The 16,885-nt window shown below is 46.5% G+C and overlaps 7 protein-coding genes across 7 annotated transcripts; 4 read left to right on the top strand and 3 right to left on the bottom strand.

Annotated features, from left to right (window-relative positions):
- Window positions 1-418: 418 nt before the first annotated feature.
- On the top strand, window positions 419-671 carry ONS95_014787 (uncharacterized protein; the record flags this gene model as incomplete). Its single annotated transcript, XM_058508461.1, has 2 exons — window positions 419-567; window positions 617-671. The coding sequence occupies 2 exons, from the start codon at window positions 419-421 to the stop codon at window positions 669-671; spliced, it is 204 nt and encodes a 67-aa protein (XP_058356148.1).
- A 491-nt stretch (window positions 672-1,162) lies between these two features.
- ONS95_014786 (uncharacterized protein) lies at window positions 1,163-1,753 on the top strand. The gene is made up of 3 exons (XM_058508460.1): window positions 1,163-1,302; window positions 1,348-1,488; window positions 1,542-1,753. Exons 1-3 carry the CDS (start codon window positions 1,278-1,280, stop codon window positions 1,613-1,615), a joined length of 240 nt encoding a protein of 79 aa, XP_058356147.1. The 5' UTR covers window positions 1,163-1,277; the 3' UTR covers window positions 1,616-1,753.
- A 2,218-nt stretch (window positions 1,754-3,971) lies between these two features.
- On the bottom strand, window positions 3,972-4,350 carry ONS95_014785 (uncharacterized protein; the record flags this gene model as incomplete). Its single annotated transcript, XM_058508459.1, has 2 exons — window positions 3,972-4,107; window positions 4,172-4,350. The coding sequence occupies 2 exons, from the start codon at window positions 4,348-4,350 to the stop codon at window positions 3,972-3,974; spliced, it is 315 nt and encodes a 104-aa protein (XP_058356146.1).
- Window positions 4,351-6,430: 2,080 nt separating this feature from the next.
- ONS95_014784 (uncharacterized protein) lies at window positions 6,431-7,465 on the top strand (the record flags this gene model as incomplete). Its single annotated transcript, XM_058508458.1, has 4 exons — window positions 6,431-6,868; window positions 6,917-7,016; window positions 7,067-7,275; window positions 7,325-7,465. 4 exons carry the CDS (start codon window positions 6,431-6,433, stop codon window positions 7,463-7,465), a joined length of 888 nt encoding a protein of 295 aa, XP_058356145.1.
- A 440-nt stretch (window positions 7,466-7,905) lies between these two features.
- ONS95_014783 (uncharacterized protein) lies at window positions 7,906-8,228 on the bottom strand (the record flags this gene model as incomplete). Its single annotated transcript, XM_058508457.1, has 2 exons — window positions 7,906-7,995; window positions 8,046-8,228. 2 exons carry the CDS (start codon window positions 8,226-8,228, stop codon window positions 7,906-7,908), a joined length of 273 nt encoding a protein of 90 aa, XP_058356144.1.
- Window positions 8,229-10,170: 1,942 nt separating this feature from the next.
- On the top strand, window positions 10,171-14,955 carry ONS95_014782 (uncharacterized protein). The gene is made up of 2 exons (XM_058508456.1): window positions 10,171-11,973; window positions 12,034-14,955. Exons 1-2 carry the CDS (start codon window positions 10,604-10,606, stop codon window positions 14,642-14,644), a joined length of 3,981 nt encoding a protein of 1,326 aa, XP_058356143.1. The 5' UTR covers window positions 10,171-10,603; the 3' UTR covers window positions 14,645-14,955.
- Window positions 14,956-16,071: 1,116 nt separating this feature from the next.
- Window positions 16,072-16,833, bottom strand: ONS95_014781 (uncharacterized protein; the record flags this gene model as incomplete). The annotated part of the gene is made up of 1 exon (XM_058508455.1): window positions 16,072-16,833. One exon carries the CDS (start codon window positions 16,831-16,833, stop codon window positions 16,072-16,074), a length of 762 nt encoding a protein of 253 aa, XP_058356142.1.
- Window positions 16,834-16,885: the final 52 nt, after the last annotated feature.

Below are 16,885 nucleotides of genomic sequence, written 5' to 3'. Positions count from 1 at the left end.
CTTGACCACTCGAGAAGCCAACACTTTCCGCACTACTGCAAGCCTAATCCGTTTTGGGAGACCAACACCGTCGATACAACGCCGGTTTCTTCGTCCTACATACCATCCTGATCAGGAGTTCAAGGAGATTGAGGTGGATGAAGCTGTACAGAGCCCTAGTTTTTGACACTCAACTCCGATTGATAAGAGCAAGTGAATAAGTTCGATCAGATGAGACGGCTGAATACGAAGCCGATGTGTAGTCTGTTGCAGAAAGACACATGCGTACATTCGGTGTGAAAATATATATATAAGGTTGCGAAATACTCCCAACGCTTGATGGCTCACTTTCCCATCTATCTTGATTCTTCAAGCATCTTATCAAACATCATACTTCTACATACATATTGGAGCTATTCACCAACCCTCTACGTAGACGATGGCTTCAACAGAGACAACTGCAAAGCCGGAGCAGCCAGACTCGTCCCGAGTTGATGAAAGCCACGAGATTGCTCAGGATTCGTCCCCAGATCAGTCAACAGACCCGAAAATGGAGCAAAGTCTTCAAACGACCTCAGCTGATTTGGAGTACGTATCTACCGCAGCCCAGATAAAATGCCGCTAACACTTCCCTCAGCCAAATCCGTGAGAGTCTCGGTAATCCAACGTCAGTTGATGATAAGCAGAAGTAATTATGATAGAAGGAGTAGGAACTAGCATCGGATGGCTTGGCTGAATTTCTAAAATAAGATCTTACTGTTTGGGTCTTGCCAGTTTTGCTTTGAATGTATCAAATCGTACATATATCAAAATGCGAGTACTGAATTCCACGGAAGAAGGTGACCTTCGAAAGAATCAAAATACTGCGTGCCCCAGCGAACGCTTGCGCAATACTACTTTTCCGATCTAGCTTTAATCGAGTATCATATGCATCACAGGGGTGATTCGGCGAAGCCAGCTTTGGCCCTTTATCAACTAAAATATCATGCAGCAACCATGAGCCAACAATCCCGCGGTGGCCGCGCGAGAACAGACCTCCGAATTGTAAGCTACCGATTAGAACAGGGATAAAGGAATCAACTACCTGAATCGTCCATCCGGCGTTGGTTCCCAAGGTAGATTAAACTCACTCCTACTATATATTATGGAGAGACTCACCACCTCCACAACGAAAAGCGTCCTCCGAGAAAGTTGATCCTCCTCCATATACTCGAGATCTTCCTCCACCATATACTCAAGGTCCTCAAGTGTCCCAGCTAGAAAGAAAGTAGAGTCAATCAACATCAGCACATTTCAAGATGTCTGATACTATCAAGGTTTCCCGTATGTCCCACGCATGATTCATTAGGATGAAGCTGACCCATAAAGTTCCTCCGCTCATCGATGAGAGAGTTAAGAAGCTAGAGAGCGAACTCAAAACTCTTGAGAAGGAGCTTGAAATGTGTGACGCCAATGGGACAAACTCCAAGGACGTATTAAACAGAATCTCGGATGTGCTGCTCGAATATAGTATGTTCACGTATTCCCTTGGAATATACCTTACTTACGTCCGGTTACTGTAGACGGCCTTATACTCCAATATGGTGTAACTCGCCCGACATGGTTGCAGAATTTAGCCACCTTCCTAGGATTGTGAATGTGTATTGCGGGTGTTCAATTGCCTCTTTTCTTGTGGCTTCTGAAACACTTAGCTGATTTCTTTGGCACAAACTCTCCTCCATAGTTGTTCGTAAAACTTAGTTGCTGTCTGGGCGATCACCAAACACTTTCCGTTACTCGATTCCGTGTCGATTGTACAGCTCACCAATCGCTTGCTAAAAGATCGACATTAACAGACTTACTTCATCTCAGCCCTCACTGCAAACTGTGGCCCACTGACTCACTTGTAATTGAGTCAGCTTTAAATCTTTTCATACCGCTATCAAATCTGGCAACGTGATAGTGACAGGTGGAGTCGCAAGCTCTTCTGATCGCTCTGTGGAGTTCTGCAACGCAGTTTTTGTTTGGGACCAGCCAATAGATAGCCAGTCCATATCAGCAACATCCTGAATCGGATGAGGTGCATGATACAGTTCTCGGTATTGGTGCCTGCATGCTTTCGGCGGATGAGGGGTATAAGTGAGCGAGAGTCTGTGATTGGTACTCTCATCGCGGGTAGGAGGGTGGTTTTCGGTGTGAAGTACGAATCAGAACCTTGAACCTTGCTCTCAGCTCCCAGCGCAGCTCCGAGCAGCTTTGCTTTTGTCCTCGTCAGCACGTCAATATGTGCTACCTCATCTATTCCCACGTCTATTGGCGGTAAAGGTATCTCTGTAAGATTGGCGATCAAAGAACAAGAGTTGGCCAGAGTCTTGATGATCGTTCGGGCTGAGGGCCAGTTGCATCTAGTTTTCAGAATTATACCTGTGCCAAAGCTCTTTCAAGGTACTGAATGAATGTGTATAGACGTCGGTGACTTGAGAGCGAGAAAAGCATAGAGCCTTGATGCCATAGCTGTGAATTTTATGAAGCGATGCATGGGAAACAACTCTGGTGGGGTTGAATGGGAGGTCCGACAGAACGCGAAGCCGTTCGCGTGATCACTGCCATACGCGACATACCGTTCTGACCTGAAAAGCTTCAGCTTGCTTCAACTCTGATGATAACTGCCTGCCAACTGTATGAAACTCCTCCAGTATCCGAGAGCGGCTGCGGAGAAGGGAAGAAGGCCCAATCAAGTTGTGATGGTTGAAGAGAGAGTCCGCATTTGCATTCGATGCTCTGCTCTCCTCTTGGATGGACAGCTCAATTCAGTCTAAGGGAAAAGGATTCAATTCACAGGGACACGAGCACTGAGAAACCTGCTAACAATAACACTAGATCCACGGCGCTCAATGACAATTTGATAAATATTCAGCATGATAGGTTAAGCTTACGAAACGTATAAATATCTTATTTTCCCCCTAGCTTGTGCTCTCTTCCCAAAGGTTCACCATGTATTTAACCCTTCCCAATCGCTCAGCCACGACAGAAATGACCATCTACGACTAAAATATGCGTTGCTCCTCCTCTCTGAAAGCCAGAGCAGGTCGTTAAAAGTATTCTCGGGGATGCTTTTGTCCGCCTCAACCATCTAGAAGTCAGTCATGGCTCGTACCTGGTAGATATCACACTGACAGACGAGTTCCGGCGAACGCTTTAGGGCAGACCCTTCAACACATAACCTCTGACATCATACGAGGGCATGCCATACTTTGCTGTGGCATATAACAGCGTCAGAGACCTCCGCCAGTGACGCCAGGTGTCACTCGGGAGGTTTTCGAATAGGGTGATTTCCCTGTTGATAAAGTTGGTTGCAATGACCTCCCTGTCGTTGCATAACACGTAATAGATTGTTTCTTCTTCACCCAACGGGTTGTAGCGCTGATAGTCTAGGCTGTCTGGAGGCGTGGAGTCCTGGGAACGGGTTGATTCTCGTGTAAGATGATGTTGGTAGACAAGACATTGTTCTGTTACGCCTAGTCAACACAGGTCTAAGAAATTAGATCAAGGGAAAGCCGAGAACTTACCCCCAACGCATTTTCCAAGACTGATGAAGTCCACGGATTACTTGTAATGTCTTTATTGTTGAGCGGAGGGAAGATATGATAATCAGAACTTGAAATTGAGGGTATCCAAGCGGTCGCGTTCTGGCATCAAGGCGCGGACGCGGGAAAGTATAGTCTGGTGATACCTGGTCAAGTACTTTTCGTCCTTGCTGGGAAGGACTTTTGCTCGGCTGGAGTTTCCGGCTCTTGCGAAGCTCTTCGGCAATACTCTTACTTTTCTCTCTACACGTAACTCCTTTCATCGATCCATGACAGCCGAGTCGTCCCTAGGATGTAAAGACGGAGCTTCCAGCTCCCATTCGATGGCGGTAAATTCTGGCTTGCTTTCAGCTCATGCTGTTTTTCTGCCGGGAGAGACTGCCAAAGTTCAGGATTGCGACACTGCCAGCCTGCTGTAAGATCCTTTCACGAGCGGACAACAGAGCCTAACGCTGCAATATCGTCGCTATAAGCACCCACGATACCGTGCGCAATACATCCGGCCCAATCTTTCGACGTCTCTATATCATTTGGAGTAGCTTCCAGGTGCTCGAGTTCAAATCTATTTAGTAAAACAGATAAGTATCATAAGAAATATTTGCTGGAAATCAAGAAATAGCCCTTACTGGTTCCGTCGTGCTAGGGCACGATTATAGTTGTTCTTTGTTCCCTCCTCCAGGCTTTTTTGTTCCGTTGACAATTTCTGATTTGATACCAGAGCCTTTGCCGCGGGATCGCGCGAAGAACTCCTCTGTTGACTCCTCTGTTGGCATCGAGGATACCGAAACAGTAACTTCCACGGCATGGGAAGTCGATCAAACGATGAGATTGAAGAAGAAGGTATTTAGATTAAGATTAGTAAGGAGCAGGAACGATTTTATAGAGGGAAGAGCAGTACTCTCCTGAAAGGCATCCATTTTGAACCAACTTACACCGTAGGCAAAGCACTGGGTATCTTTTTAGAAAGTGTCCACTTTAGGTTACTTGGGAACTTGTTTGCGCTCCTTGAGTATGCTCTTTAGAAGTTGACAAAGATGATGAGAGAACACAGGTCAGATCATGTGGTATTGGCTAAAAAGCGATAAGTCAAAACACGTGACGATGTGGTAAATTTCGCTCAGGGTTTGCCTCAGTCAGACGCCTCGCTTGCTGTTCTACATGAACTCCCGATCTAGCCCTTTTAGACTGCTTAGTCAGTTCGTCCGCGAGTTCAGCTGCGAATTCGTCCCCCCCCCCCCCCCCCCCCCCCCCAATTCGAACGACTTTAATTGGCTCGGTTAGAGGGGTGGGCGAATGTATCAGGAGGGTCTGATTTCCCAGGGTTGCTCAGGGTGATCAGGTGAGTCGCTCAGGTTGCTCAGGTTACTCAGGCGAGTTGACTGAGCCGAGGGTGAGCCGAGAGTGATTTGCACCTGAGCAAGAGCGGCAAGCTTACTAATTGAATGCGATGTGCCAGAAAGAGAAAATTAATCTATGATACTAATTCATTGTTGATGGTCAAGATGACCACCTCGCTTAAAATATCCACATGATAACCACCTCATATAGGCTGGTAAATGATTCGTCGATACGTGATCAAATAACCATTAAATAGTCATCGATCCGTATTCGCCAAATAAAAATTTTTTGTCTGATCATATCCCTGTGGTTCCCTCTCAATGAGTTCTAATTCCCAATTCTCTCCCACTGACATGCGTTCCTTTTTCGCCGTCAATATAAGCCTCTTCACTGCCCTGCCAATTATTATTTTCATATTAGCAGCTATCGTCGAACTTACTCTGTGCATTTTTGCTTTACGAATAGAGACATACAAACTTGCAGGTGTGATGGTAATAGTTGTATGTTACCATATGTGTTATCCTACTTCACGCACTAACTTCGACAGTTCTAAAGTACTGGACCCCAAAGACTCTTGCGACATGGTCTACCAAACCCAAGACAAAACGATCCCATCGATACCCGGCTCCAAAACATCACTTTTGGAACAATTCAATGTTGTCTCGGATACTCTTCGCACACCGACTGCCAACCATTGCCGATAAACCTAGCGACGCTGAATGTTCCTCTGGGGGCAGTGACGAGAATCGAGGATATATATGCGCTCAAGGGCATTACCTCCGGAATAATTCATATATCGATAGCCTTGGCAATTGTATCTACAGTGATGCTTACTGTCACTGTAGCAGCTATGGTCTCTTCTCATTACTATATTTTCATGCAGCGCTTTCGCCATTTTGGCATTCTACTGAAGAGTTTAGTTGTTTTCTGGAGCATTACTACCTGCTTTTTCCTTATGCTCCCTATAATCATCACAAAACAAGCATCATGGGACTTGCGCGGTGTCGCTGGTATCAAAGTTTCAAATGGGCACGTCGTTGGGTTGAGTTTTGGTGCTCTTTGCTCCACACTTGTTTTGTCCCTTTGTGCATCGTTTATTTGCAATTGGAACTCATGTAATTAGAGCAACTCAATAAAACTAAGCACTTGCCTTCCTCTCTCTAACTTTCGTCAATAGTCTCTATTTTGTCAAATATTGTACTGGTCAAATGTGCAAAGTACCAGAGGTTGGCTTACCGCACACGATGCTTGGCTTCGTCTGTATGTAATCGCCCTCAGGTAAACCGCTCTCCACCACCAGAAATCAGGAATGACGTGGTTCTCAGAAAGCTTGCCAATGCAGAGGTGGTTATCAAACCCATTCGAATGTTGATGGTCAAAGTGACCACCTCGCTTATGATATCCACCTGAGACCAGTGACAAGCACCACAAAACGGCTGGCAACAACTACGAATCTCGTTCTCCATGCACTATCGATTACAATACTCTCCGAGAAGATTGAGACGTCTCCTTAAATACAGTGAAATAATTTCCCCGTTATTAACACAATGAGCCAACCAGTACTTCGTCATTTGCGAAGGGTTCAAGCTTTTTTGGGCCGCCCATCAGATGATACTGACGAGGCTCCTCCAAGTCCGACAGATGCAGGTACACCGGAGAAGGTTCGAAGGGTACTTAAGGTGTTGCTCAAGAACCCGTGGAATGACTACAGCTATATTCGACATGCTGGCGGGACCACATTAGCCCTGCGCAAAGCATCGTCCTTCCAACTTGCCGATATTCGAGAGGTTTCTCCTTTTGAAGTTTTAGGAGACCCGCCTGTTATTACCCAAATCAAACATCCCAACATCGCAAAAATCGAAGAGATCTATAGTTATGATGATAGGACTTTTCTCGTCATGGAACATCTTGACGTCTCTTTCGCTCAGTTGCAATTCCAGAAATATGATCTCAAAGAGCGAGAGATAGCGACAATACTTACCGAAGTACTAGATGCCCTTAGTCAATCACAACGCAGTGGCTGATAGTATCAGGTTCTAAAGGGCGTTGCTTATATCTCTTCGCTGAAGCTTTCTTGCAAAGACCTCTCGCAAGAAAATATCTGGTTGTCTCTCGACGGAGATATCAAGCTTGGTTGGTTTTCCACATGTGACACACAGCTTGTGCTTACCCACGCGTCAAAGTTCTAGACCCTCGAGAGCTCAAGTATGATGGACTATATGAGAGCCCTAAAATCTCACAGGTTCTATTGGATTTTCCAATTTTAGCCGATATCATAGAGGAAATGATGCTTTCCCGCTACCACCTCACCCCAGATGATGAGAAATGGTCTAGGGACGCGCTTGATTTCCTCTCGTGTACTCTAGAAGGGTCATTTGAGAGTTTGATGAATGTAAGGAGCAACAAGATGGTGCATTGCGAATATTGGCTGACCAAACTAGCATTGCTTCCTCAAGCAAGCTGTATCCCCAAGAAGGCTGATTCCACGCATCCGTTTTGCTTATGAAGCCGATCGTGGGTCTTGGGATTACAGTAGCGAGAAAGAGCAAGCTTTTGACTTCAATTTTGTTGCGGCAGCTTGAGGATGGGATATTTCCGCCGGGTGGTTCCTCGACTTTCATGTCCTTCGGTACTCTTAGGCGTGCCAATTATAGAACCTCACTGTAAGGTCATTATTTCACTGGTGGTGGATTGGAACTGTGCCGAAAATGCAAAAGACTAGAAAAGGAACTCTTTGATTGTGAAAATCAGAGATGGGGGAAGCACGAGCATTCGCAGGCCAGCATCAAGTGCGATGCCATCTCAAATTAATGCCAATGTCGAGCAATAAATATGAACAAATTACATCAAATACAGGGGAAAATTGTCCATTTGGTCTTATCAAATATGCTGTCTGTTCCAAGTGCCGCTGCTGTATGGTTTGATTGACCACTCTCTGCTCTTGTATTGTGGCAAGGCTTACAACTCGACTTGTCTTATCGCACAAAGGGTTGAATTGATTTCTGATTGATGATAGTATCTTTTACTCGGTAGCAGTCTCATTGACCTGCTCGCTGCTCTCGTTCTCGAAGTGATGCGGCAGAAGATTCGTCGGCGGCGGGTATGCGAAATCCTGAATTACCGGAATTAGTTAGATGCCAGATATCTATCTATTCGACTTACAATATCTGCCTTCACTGGCCACCAAGACTCGTCATCGATTGAACGGTATGCAGTGACTCGGCCTCGCCGACGAATGAACAGCGCTACTTCGAACCCAGGAAGTTGGCCCAGTTTGTGAGCTTTCTTGACCAATGTCTTCTGTCGCCCTGAACTCCCTTTGTACGGATTCCTTCTTTTTGCCATCGTGATGCAACACAAGGTACATTTCGCGAGGAAATGGGATGCCTCAGAGCGTTTTATACATGTAACAAGTTGAGAAGATCATCTCTCAGCCTTCTGATACGTGATGGTATGACTGCTTTATTATTAAATTTCAAAGACGTTACCTTCTCGTTACTCGATTGTTGTCACCTAGTGGTGGTGATACCATCAGAAAATTGACCCCCTACAGAACCAGGGGTAATTTACCACCAACAACCCACAAATTCTACGAATCAGTGGCGAACAAGTATTGGCTTTTTCAACTCCAACAAAGAAGACTTAACTTACCAGAAAAGGCATTCCATCATCCATCTACCGGGTAACCCACCTGATGACCACCACTTGAGGGACCCGCGTTGATATGGCTGTAGCGGGGGTGAAAAAACGCATAAATCCAACGCAGACATCTCGCATATGCAGTATGGAATTAACAAGTATGTTTAAATAGTTTCAGACCTGTGCGCTCAAACTACAGAGTTGCGTTAGCTATCAAGCAAGATATGATTTACAGATCTTATCCTAGCCTCCTTCCTCCCCTTGCGAGTCAGTATATCTCCAGCCTTTCCGGGAATAAGAGCACTAAGGTACTATACCTCGAAGATTTTGGACACGATAAGTATAAATCGTGAGTCAAAGCAGTATTAACAGATTTCCTATCGCAGAATCGCAGTATGAAACGAAAAAAGATACGAGTAAGTTGAAATTAGTATCACTGCTAATATACCGACAGCAACAAAGTACACAATGCATCCTTTGACTTCATAACGAATCTGCCTGGTCTTTGAAGGACGGCCATCGAGCACAGCCAACAGTGGAGTTCTGAAAGAAATCAAGGAACGGATACAACAGGGTTCTCACCAGTCCATCCTTAGAGGACAACAGACAAGATGTGAGCTGCGAAAATATTGCGGAGAATTACAAAGGACAAGAGGAGATGGGTACAGGGCTGGGAAGTAGCATTTTCAACACCTATTGCAGATGTAAAGCATGATCCGCTGCTAGAGTCAAGCTCAATGTTTCGAGGCAGATACTCAGAATCACCATCGCCGGAGCTCCCGCGACTGGCTTCCACTCCCTACAGTATCCTTTGCTCACGTCATGTGCATTTCATCTTTACACCTGCGACCAGCTGAGCATTTCGAACTTATTCCGACGTGTTTCCCATTCACGACTCCTTTTTTGTCTTAGGGGGTAACTGGCTTATTGACGCGTTAAAATCCTTTGCCTTAATATAAGCTGCACAAGAACACAAGGTTTGGAGAAGGAATCGGCAGATTGTGGAGTATGGTTTAACAGTAAATGGCTCTGAGTGCCGCGCTAGTTTCACCTACGACGGATTACGGAACTTCTTGCAGAGGGGAGCTAATTCGTTAAAGATATTTTTCAGCTTGTAATACAGAAAATTTAACATTAATGGTTCAATAAGTATCCTATATCTCAAGACCTTCCTCACTTTCCAAATTGATGGCCTCAGGATTCGATATGTCTACCTTTTAGTTCTGGGAAGAATCACGACATGCCGACATGCCGACATGCCATTACGAGGAAGCGGGCCCGCCTGCCCAATTTCGGCCCACGAATCTACATCTGCACTACTCACGATGTGCGCTCCCCACTGACAGAAAGCATCACCAAACATAGGTGAAGAAAGAAACGAAAAGATAACCGGGCATATTTGAAATCTGGCCGACTCAGTTCAATAGCAGACTGTACTGTAACGATAAGGTTGATGGAGCGATATTCTAAGATGTAGCCACCAGAGCTAAGCTTCGTCGCACCATCTTTCTCGAACGAGGTCCGAGGTGAGTTTTATCAAAGGTGGGGCTAGCGGGTCTCAGGTGGAGACAGCCGGGGCGAACCGCGGCGGCCACCTTACCCCGCCAGATCGGTCCATAGCGTCGCTGTGAAGAAACTTGAGCTCCATTCACTGGTAAGCTTTAATGAACGATAAGATAAATCTCTAGTGGCAAGACGATGTAGACCTTTGCTATACCAACTTGTGTCAGGGATTTTTGATCCAGAAGATGAGGCGCCGACGTAGTTCCTCCCTGGTGACTGCAATGGTTTGCCGAATTTTCCGGCGCAAATCTGCCTCGCCGCAGCCTCTCATCTGTCCATCACGCATCGCCACTGTCAGCGTGTCGCAAGAATCTGGCACCTCATATCCACTTCCTTCTCCCAGTATCATAGCTTTTCCCAAACAACCATAAATATTAAATTTCTAAAGCAAGAACATACTTTTCTGCATAATACGGTCGAATCAAGCTCTTCACAACCTCGTATGGAAACAGAGACCTATTTTTACTGCAGTTTTTGAACGTTGAACTCAAACGGCCCTGCATTCGATATTGTATGAAATGGCCGACCCTTTTGGCACAGGAGCTGGGATCATCGGAGTTCTCAGTCTCGCTCTGCAAATCACAAAGGTAGTGGTCCAATTAGGGCTGGATTGGAAAGACGCACCAGAAGCAGTCAAGGCTTTCATAGCTGAACTTCGAACCCTGAGAACTGTATTGTCCGAATTGCATACCAATATCCTTCTCAATCCAGATTTCGCGGAAGCGTTTCAACACCGACCCTCAGTACTCCTCTCGCAGCTTGGCCCCGATGCTTCCTCTACCAGTGACACGAAAAACATGCTCGAAATATGTCACAAGGAGCTAGAGTCCTTGCTCATGGAGCTAAGTCAGAGAAGTCAAGGACACCGGCTAAGCTGGGAGAGACTGAAAGGGGCTTTCCTAGCTAACCATACACGAGAATCAATCCAGATCCTCTCTCGGCAATGCAAGTCGCTCGACAGCATACTCTGGATTGACGTGGCCGCCTTAGGAGCAACTATCCATAAAGAGGTCAGAGAAGGAAGAAGAGAACAGCAGGAGTGGCATGAAGCTGACAACAAAATTACATTGGCTATCCGAGACAGCCTAGATCGTGGTAATGAACAACAAGAGCATCGAGAGCGAGAGCAGAATCGGCAGGCTATCCTGGACTGGATTACCCCGATCACCTATTCATCAGACCAAAGTGACTTCCTTAGCTATCGACAGGAAGGAACTGGCCAATGGCTTTTGGGTTGTGTCGAGTTCCAACAGTGGTTGCACACTGATCGATCAACACTGTTTTGTCCAGGCATTCCTGGAGTGGGCAAAACAATCATGACCGCCGTTGTGATCAACGATTTAGCTACTCGATTTACCGAAAACTCAACTATTGGTATCGCGTACATCTTCTGTAATTTTCGACGGCAAGGCGAACAGAGGCCCAAGGATCTCCTCGAAAGTCTGCTTAGACAGCTTGCTGAAAGTCAGGCTTGCCTGCCGGAAAGTCTGTTCTCTCTTTACGAAAAGCACAAGGCAAGGCGTACGCGCCCATTACTTGACGAGATCTTCACAACTTTGCGATCGGTGGTTGCTGCGTTTTCGAAGACTTTCATCATAATCGATGCAATGGATGAGTGCCAAGTATCGAATGGACATCGATCAAGGTTCCTATCACAAATCTTTGGTCTTCAAAGCGTGACTGGGGCAAAGCTCTTCGCAACCTTTCGGAAGGATGTGGGCATCGAAGAAGACTTCAAGGGACATCTCTGCTGCGAAATTCGCGCCAGTGATGGAGACGTACTGAAATACCTAAACGGCCAATTGCCACTGCTCCCCAAATGTGTTTCGAGCAGACCTGAACTAAAGGAGGAAATCAAGGGTGTCATTACAATGGCTGCTGGGGGAATGTGTGTACCCTACCCTGTCCGATGATCAAAAGCAAGGTTTCCGTGCTCACATGTGTTTAGTTTTCTCTTGGCAGAGCTTTATCTCCGTGAACTTGAGCAGTTGAGGGTTCCGAAGGCTATTAGGACGGCTTTATCTCAATTCAAAATCGAAGCTCAGGATTCCAGCGAAAATAAGAAGTTCAAGGTTTTGTTGAAAGTATACGATAGAGCCATGGATAGGATTATCAAACAAGGAAACGATTCGGGAGTGCTTGCCAAGAAGGTTCTGTCCTGGATCACTCACGCGACAAGACCACTGACGGTTTTGGAGCTCCGGTATGCAATAGCCGCAGAATACGGTGAGCTTGAGCTAGAAGAGGACAATCTCCCAGCAATTGAAGACATTGTTTCTGTGTGTGCCGGATTGGTCACAGTGGATAAAGAGAGTAATATCGTCCGTTTAGTCCACTACACAGCACAGGAATACTTCGACCGCACTCAAAGGCGCTGGTTTCCCACTGCAGACTCGGATATTGCAATGATCTGTATCTCGTACCTCTCAATTAGTGCCTTCGAAGGCGAGATCTGTCCAAAGGCTGACGATTTTGAGAAGTCATTGCAGTCAAATCAGTTTTTTGAGTACGTCGCCCAAAGCTGGGGCCATCATGCTCGAAAGGGGGGTTCAAATCCTGAATTGGACACCTCGGTGCTGCAGTTCCTCGAGAGCACAGTCAAGGTTGCGGCCGCCGGTGAAGCTATGCTCACACATGGAAATCACCCTGGCCATCGTCGAAAGGCTCCCAGGGGAATCCAAGGATTGCATCTTACAGCGTACTTTGGCTTGCGAAATGTAGCATTTGAGCTGCTAAAGAAGGGCTATGATCAAGGAGTCAAAGATGCTGATGGCTGTACACCATTGATGTGGGCCGTAGACTACGGGCAAGAGGAATTGGTAGGAATGTTGCTAGCAGAGGGCTCAGGTACTGGTACTTGTGACACGTTGAGACGAACAGCACTGCACCATGCTGCATCAATTGGCCAGATCACGTCCATACACCTCCTCATTCAACACCAGGCAGACGTGGAGGCGCGAGATTTGCAAGGACAGACACCTTTACTTGTTGCAATCAGTAAGGGCCAGAAGGCGGCGGTTGAGCTTTTGCTACGTGCTGGTGCCGAGGTGACCGCCTTCGATGGAGAGAGAAAAGGTGCCTTGCATTTGTCGATCGAGAGCGAATTCTTCGGCATTGAAATGGTGGAATTACTATTAGCGCATGGCGCACCTTTTGATATAACCGATGTCAACAACATGACACCACTACATTGTACTATACAGTTCAATCGCAGAGACATCGCGAGCATACTACTTAACGATGGAGTGGCCGTTGATTTAAGAGTGCAGAGGAGGAGCTGGATTCCAAGGCTTATACGTGGATCTACTGTCTACGAACCCAACATTGCAGACACAGCTCAAAGGGTTGTCACTGACGATCTAAGAGGGTTGACTCCACTCCATTTCGCGGCATTAGTCGGCGACACAGGGATGACGGAATTCTTTCTCGGTCACGGTGCCGATCCTAATGCACTCTCCCATTATGGAGAGACACCACTACATCTAGCGCTCTCCAGGAGTATCCAGGGCTCTAAATATAGAGATTCATGGAATGAGTCTCGTTGGAGACTGGAATCTTTGTGGGATGTTGTGGAATTCCATGACGAGGACGTACATGATGATGTGGCCACTCAAATCACTACCACACGAAGAGATTTGGTTGAGATTCTTCTCAGAGATGATAGGACCAATGTCACGTTTCAGGACGCTCAAGGTTTATCGGTGTTACACACAGTAAACTATACAGAGCTGGACTCGCCACATATCATTCGAAGCTTAATTCAGAAAGGGGTTAGAGTCGCTGCCTGTAACTTGAAGAGACAGACGGCATTACACCTGGCGAGCTTAGCAGGGCATCTTGATACAGTAAAAGTCCTCGTCTCCCATGGCTCTGTCATAGAAATGGCGGACAATGAGGGCAGAACTGCACTCCACTATGCTGCCAAAAGTCGCAGCCCACAGACCGTCATATCTATCATTGAAGCGTATCAAGGAGAGATTCCTGATTTCTTGAACATCCGAGACAATTTCGGGAGAAATGCCTTACACCACTCGGTCGGAGACTCCTGCTCTGTTCAATTTGATATGGTGCGGACGCTATTGAATCTAGGAGCCAATGCCAACAACACAGATGACGATGGAAATTCGCCATTGGCGCACTATCTAAGCCAATTCCGCTTTTTCATCGACCTGTCAATCTGCCAGCTACTACTTAGTCATGGAACTCGTGCAAAATCTGTCAATAAAGCGGGGGAGACTCTGGCCGAATCATATGCAATGTTTGGGGAAGTGGATGTTGAAGTCCTAGAGCTCTTAAAAGACTACGACGTGGATATAGACAAGGTGGACTCCAGGGGGATGAATCTGCTTCACACAATTGCGCTTGGAGGGTCGCTTACGGAAGAGGCTCTTATATATCTCCTCAGGATTTCTCACATTCGTCAGGAAACAACGGATTACTTTGGCAAGACAGCTTTACAGTACGCAACAGAAGAAGCAGACCGAGAGCGGCATCCACTCCTGTTTGACTCTAAGCGTTGGTCGAGGACGGCAGATATATTACGGATGCATGCTACGTAGTATATGCTTTGACCTAGAGTGGGATTGACGCGCTCCTACTTCAGTTTTCTTACATGCTTCGCACACTTGCAATCTATGCTATCTCTTGCACAATTTTGCAAGCAATCATTCCGAGGGCACACTGGAAGATGACTGTGTCGACAGGATGTTGACACAGTACAGGGGGTTATGGAAGTCGAGAGATGCGAACGGACGTGTTGAGGGTGTCATGTCATATGCAGTTCGCACGTGGCCCCAGTAAGGAATGGGCCACCGTATTAGTACTAAATATCCATACACCAGCCAATGTGTCAGTCAATGCATCCGGTCCTCGAATCTATCATAATGACTTGCTTACATGGGATTATCCACAATACGCGTCTGTCTGTTTCTTGAAGATAAATTAGCGCACCTCGTACCCTTGTAAATTTTTGGTCAGCTGCTAATCCATAGCCTCGTTTTCCGCTGGCACCAAAGCAGCATATTCTTAAACGGGCATTTCAGGACGCCGGAAGTCTAGTTTCATCAACCGAGGGTTTCGCCTTGAGATTCCTCTCAAGTCTCACCTTCCATTCTACACGAAGGAAGTCCGAGAGCGAACTCGGCGGCTTCGTTGACCAACTGAGCTTTGGAAATCGTCTCTTGCCTGTGTATGTTGGTGGTCAAAATGACCACCTCGCTTAAAATATCCACAAGACAACCACCCCAAACCGGCTGGTGAATAATTCGTCATTACGTGATCAACTAACCATCAAATAGTCATCGATCCGTATTCGCCAAATAAACAAATTTTATCTGACCATATTCTTGTGGTTCCCTCTCAATGAGTTCCATTTCCCAATGCCCTCCCTCTAACATGCGTTCCTTTTTCGCCGTCAATATAGGCCTCTTCACCACCCTGCCAATTATTATCTTCATATTGGCAGCTATCGCCGAACTGACTCTGTGCGTTTCTGCTTTATAAGCAGAGACATACAAACTTACAGGTGTGATGGTGATTGTTGTATGTTACCACATGTGTTATCCTACTTCGCGCACTAACTTTGACAGTTCCAGAGTACTTTGACAGTTGCCTGCCCAGCCGGGCATACCAACTACTATACAATGCATATTGCCGACATGGATAAGATTGTTGATTTCTGGAACCTCATAGCCTGGGATTATGCCGGTCCATAGAGCACTCTAGCTTGCCATCAAGACAACCTCTTCAGGTCATTCGTACCTCCCGTGATTTGCTTCAAGTCCCGCGACCGGATACGGTGGTTAGCTGGCGACCTCGACGAGAAGTCCCCGTGTGCTACTCTAAGTAATCAAGACTCGTATATTCCCACTAGATACATCATCGCATATCTCTGAATTTCCATTACACAATGATAACTCCTTCATAAACTGATCAATTTTCCGAACTTTCTGCCTCTCTTCTTCTTTGAGCGACGGTACCCCAGATCTCAGCCGAGGCATCTCATATGGAACGTTGCCATCCAGTTCGACCACTTCCGAATAACTGCAATCGCCTCCTCAGGAGAAATCTCAAGCCACTCAATGTGCTGCTTAAAACAACCTTTGCAATAGATCCTGATCCTGCGATGGTCCAGCTCCGCGTGGCATAAAGCCTCAAGGCGCTTGGCATTTCGTACCGGTATAGCAGAGCTGGAAGGAATTGGGTATAGGGTTCTAGCGACCCTGTTGCAGTCGAAGGTCCAGTCTTGATGGCGCACCTTGACGGGACCACGGGTGTATCCAAGTTTCACGAAGCCACTGTTTCCTTTGACCTCATATAGATAGACATATCCCTCATGCTGCTCAATCTCATCCAAAGGCCTCTTGAGTTGGCTTTGAATCAGATGATATGACGATGTGTAGTCAGCAGGTCTGTTGCTCCTCGAAAGAATGTCGAAAGGGGTCCTGTCATCAGTCTTCGGCCAGAATGCGGCTAGATCCTGAGCCAGATCTAGAGCTAATGGTCGCGAGCTTCTCGGAGCTGGCAGTCCTCGATTTTGCGAGACGAGGCTAGTGTTGTTCTTGGTAGAATACCTTCTAGTATCTCGAGCATCAGGAGTACGTGTTTGACTTCTGAATTCGCCTGGCGCATTACTGTCAATGGTCGGCATCATCTTTAAACCTGCCTTTTCCCGGATCTCAAGAATGCTCAACTTCCACCGTGCCACATATTTGAAAGGGCGACGATTGATATGGTGACGACAGTACATATTCGCTTCAAGGATTGGAGGAAGTCGTCAAGGCAGGCATCGTCTAAGTACA

Source organism: Cadophora gregata (assembly GCF_030347475.1).
Source record: "Cadophora gregata isolate MNR1 chromosome Unknown scaffold_9, whole genome shotgun sequence".
NCBI lineage: Eukaryota > Fungi > Ascomycota > Leotiomycetes > Helotiales > Ploettnerulaceae > Cadophora > Cadophora gregata.
The sequence above is the reverse complement of the archived record's forward strand: the minus strand, read 5'-3'. Positions and strand labels throughout refer to the sequence as shown.

Bases quoted from the DNA above. Each gene is read 5' to 3' on its own strand.
- ONS95_014786 (XM_058508460.1), top strand. From the start codon at position 1,278: ATGTCTGATACTATCAAGGTTTCCC. The intron at 1,303-1,347 runs GTATGTCCCACG...TGACCCATAAAG, and splicing joins TGATACTATCAAGGTTTCCC to TTCCTCCGCTCATCGATGAG. The intron at 1,489-1,541 runs GTATGTTCACGT...CGGTTACTGTAG, and splicing joins GGATGTGCTGCTCGAATATA to ACGGCCTTATACTCCAATAT.
- ONS95_014782 (XM_058508456.1), top strand. From the start codon at position 10,604: ATGGCCGACCCTTTTGGCACAGGAGCTGGGATCATCGGAGTTCTCAGT. The intron at 11,974-12,033 runs GTGTGTACCCTA...ACATGTGTTTAG, and splicing joins ACAATGGCTGCTGGGGGAAT to TTTTCTCTTGGCAGAGCTTT.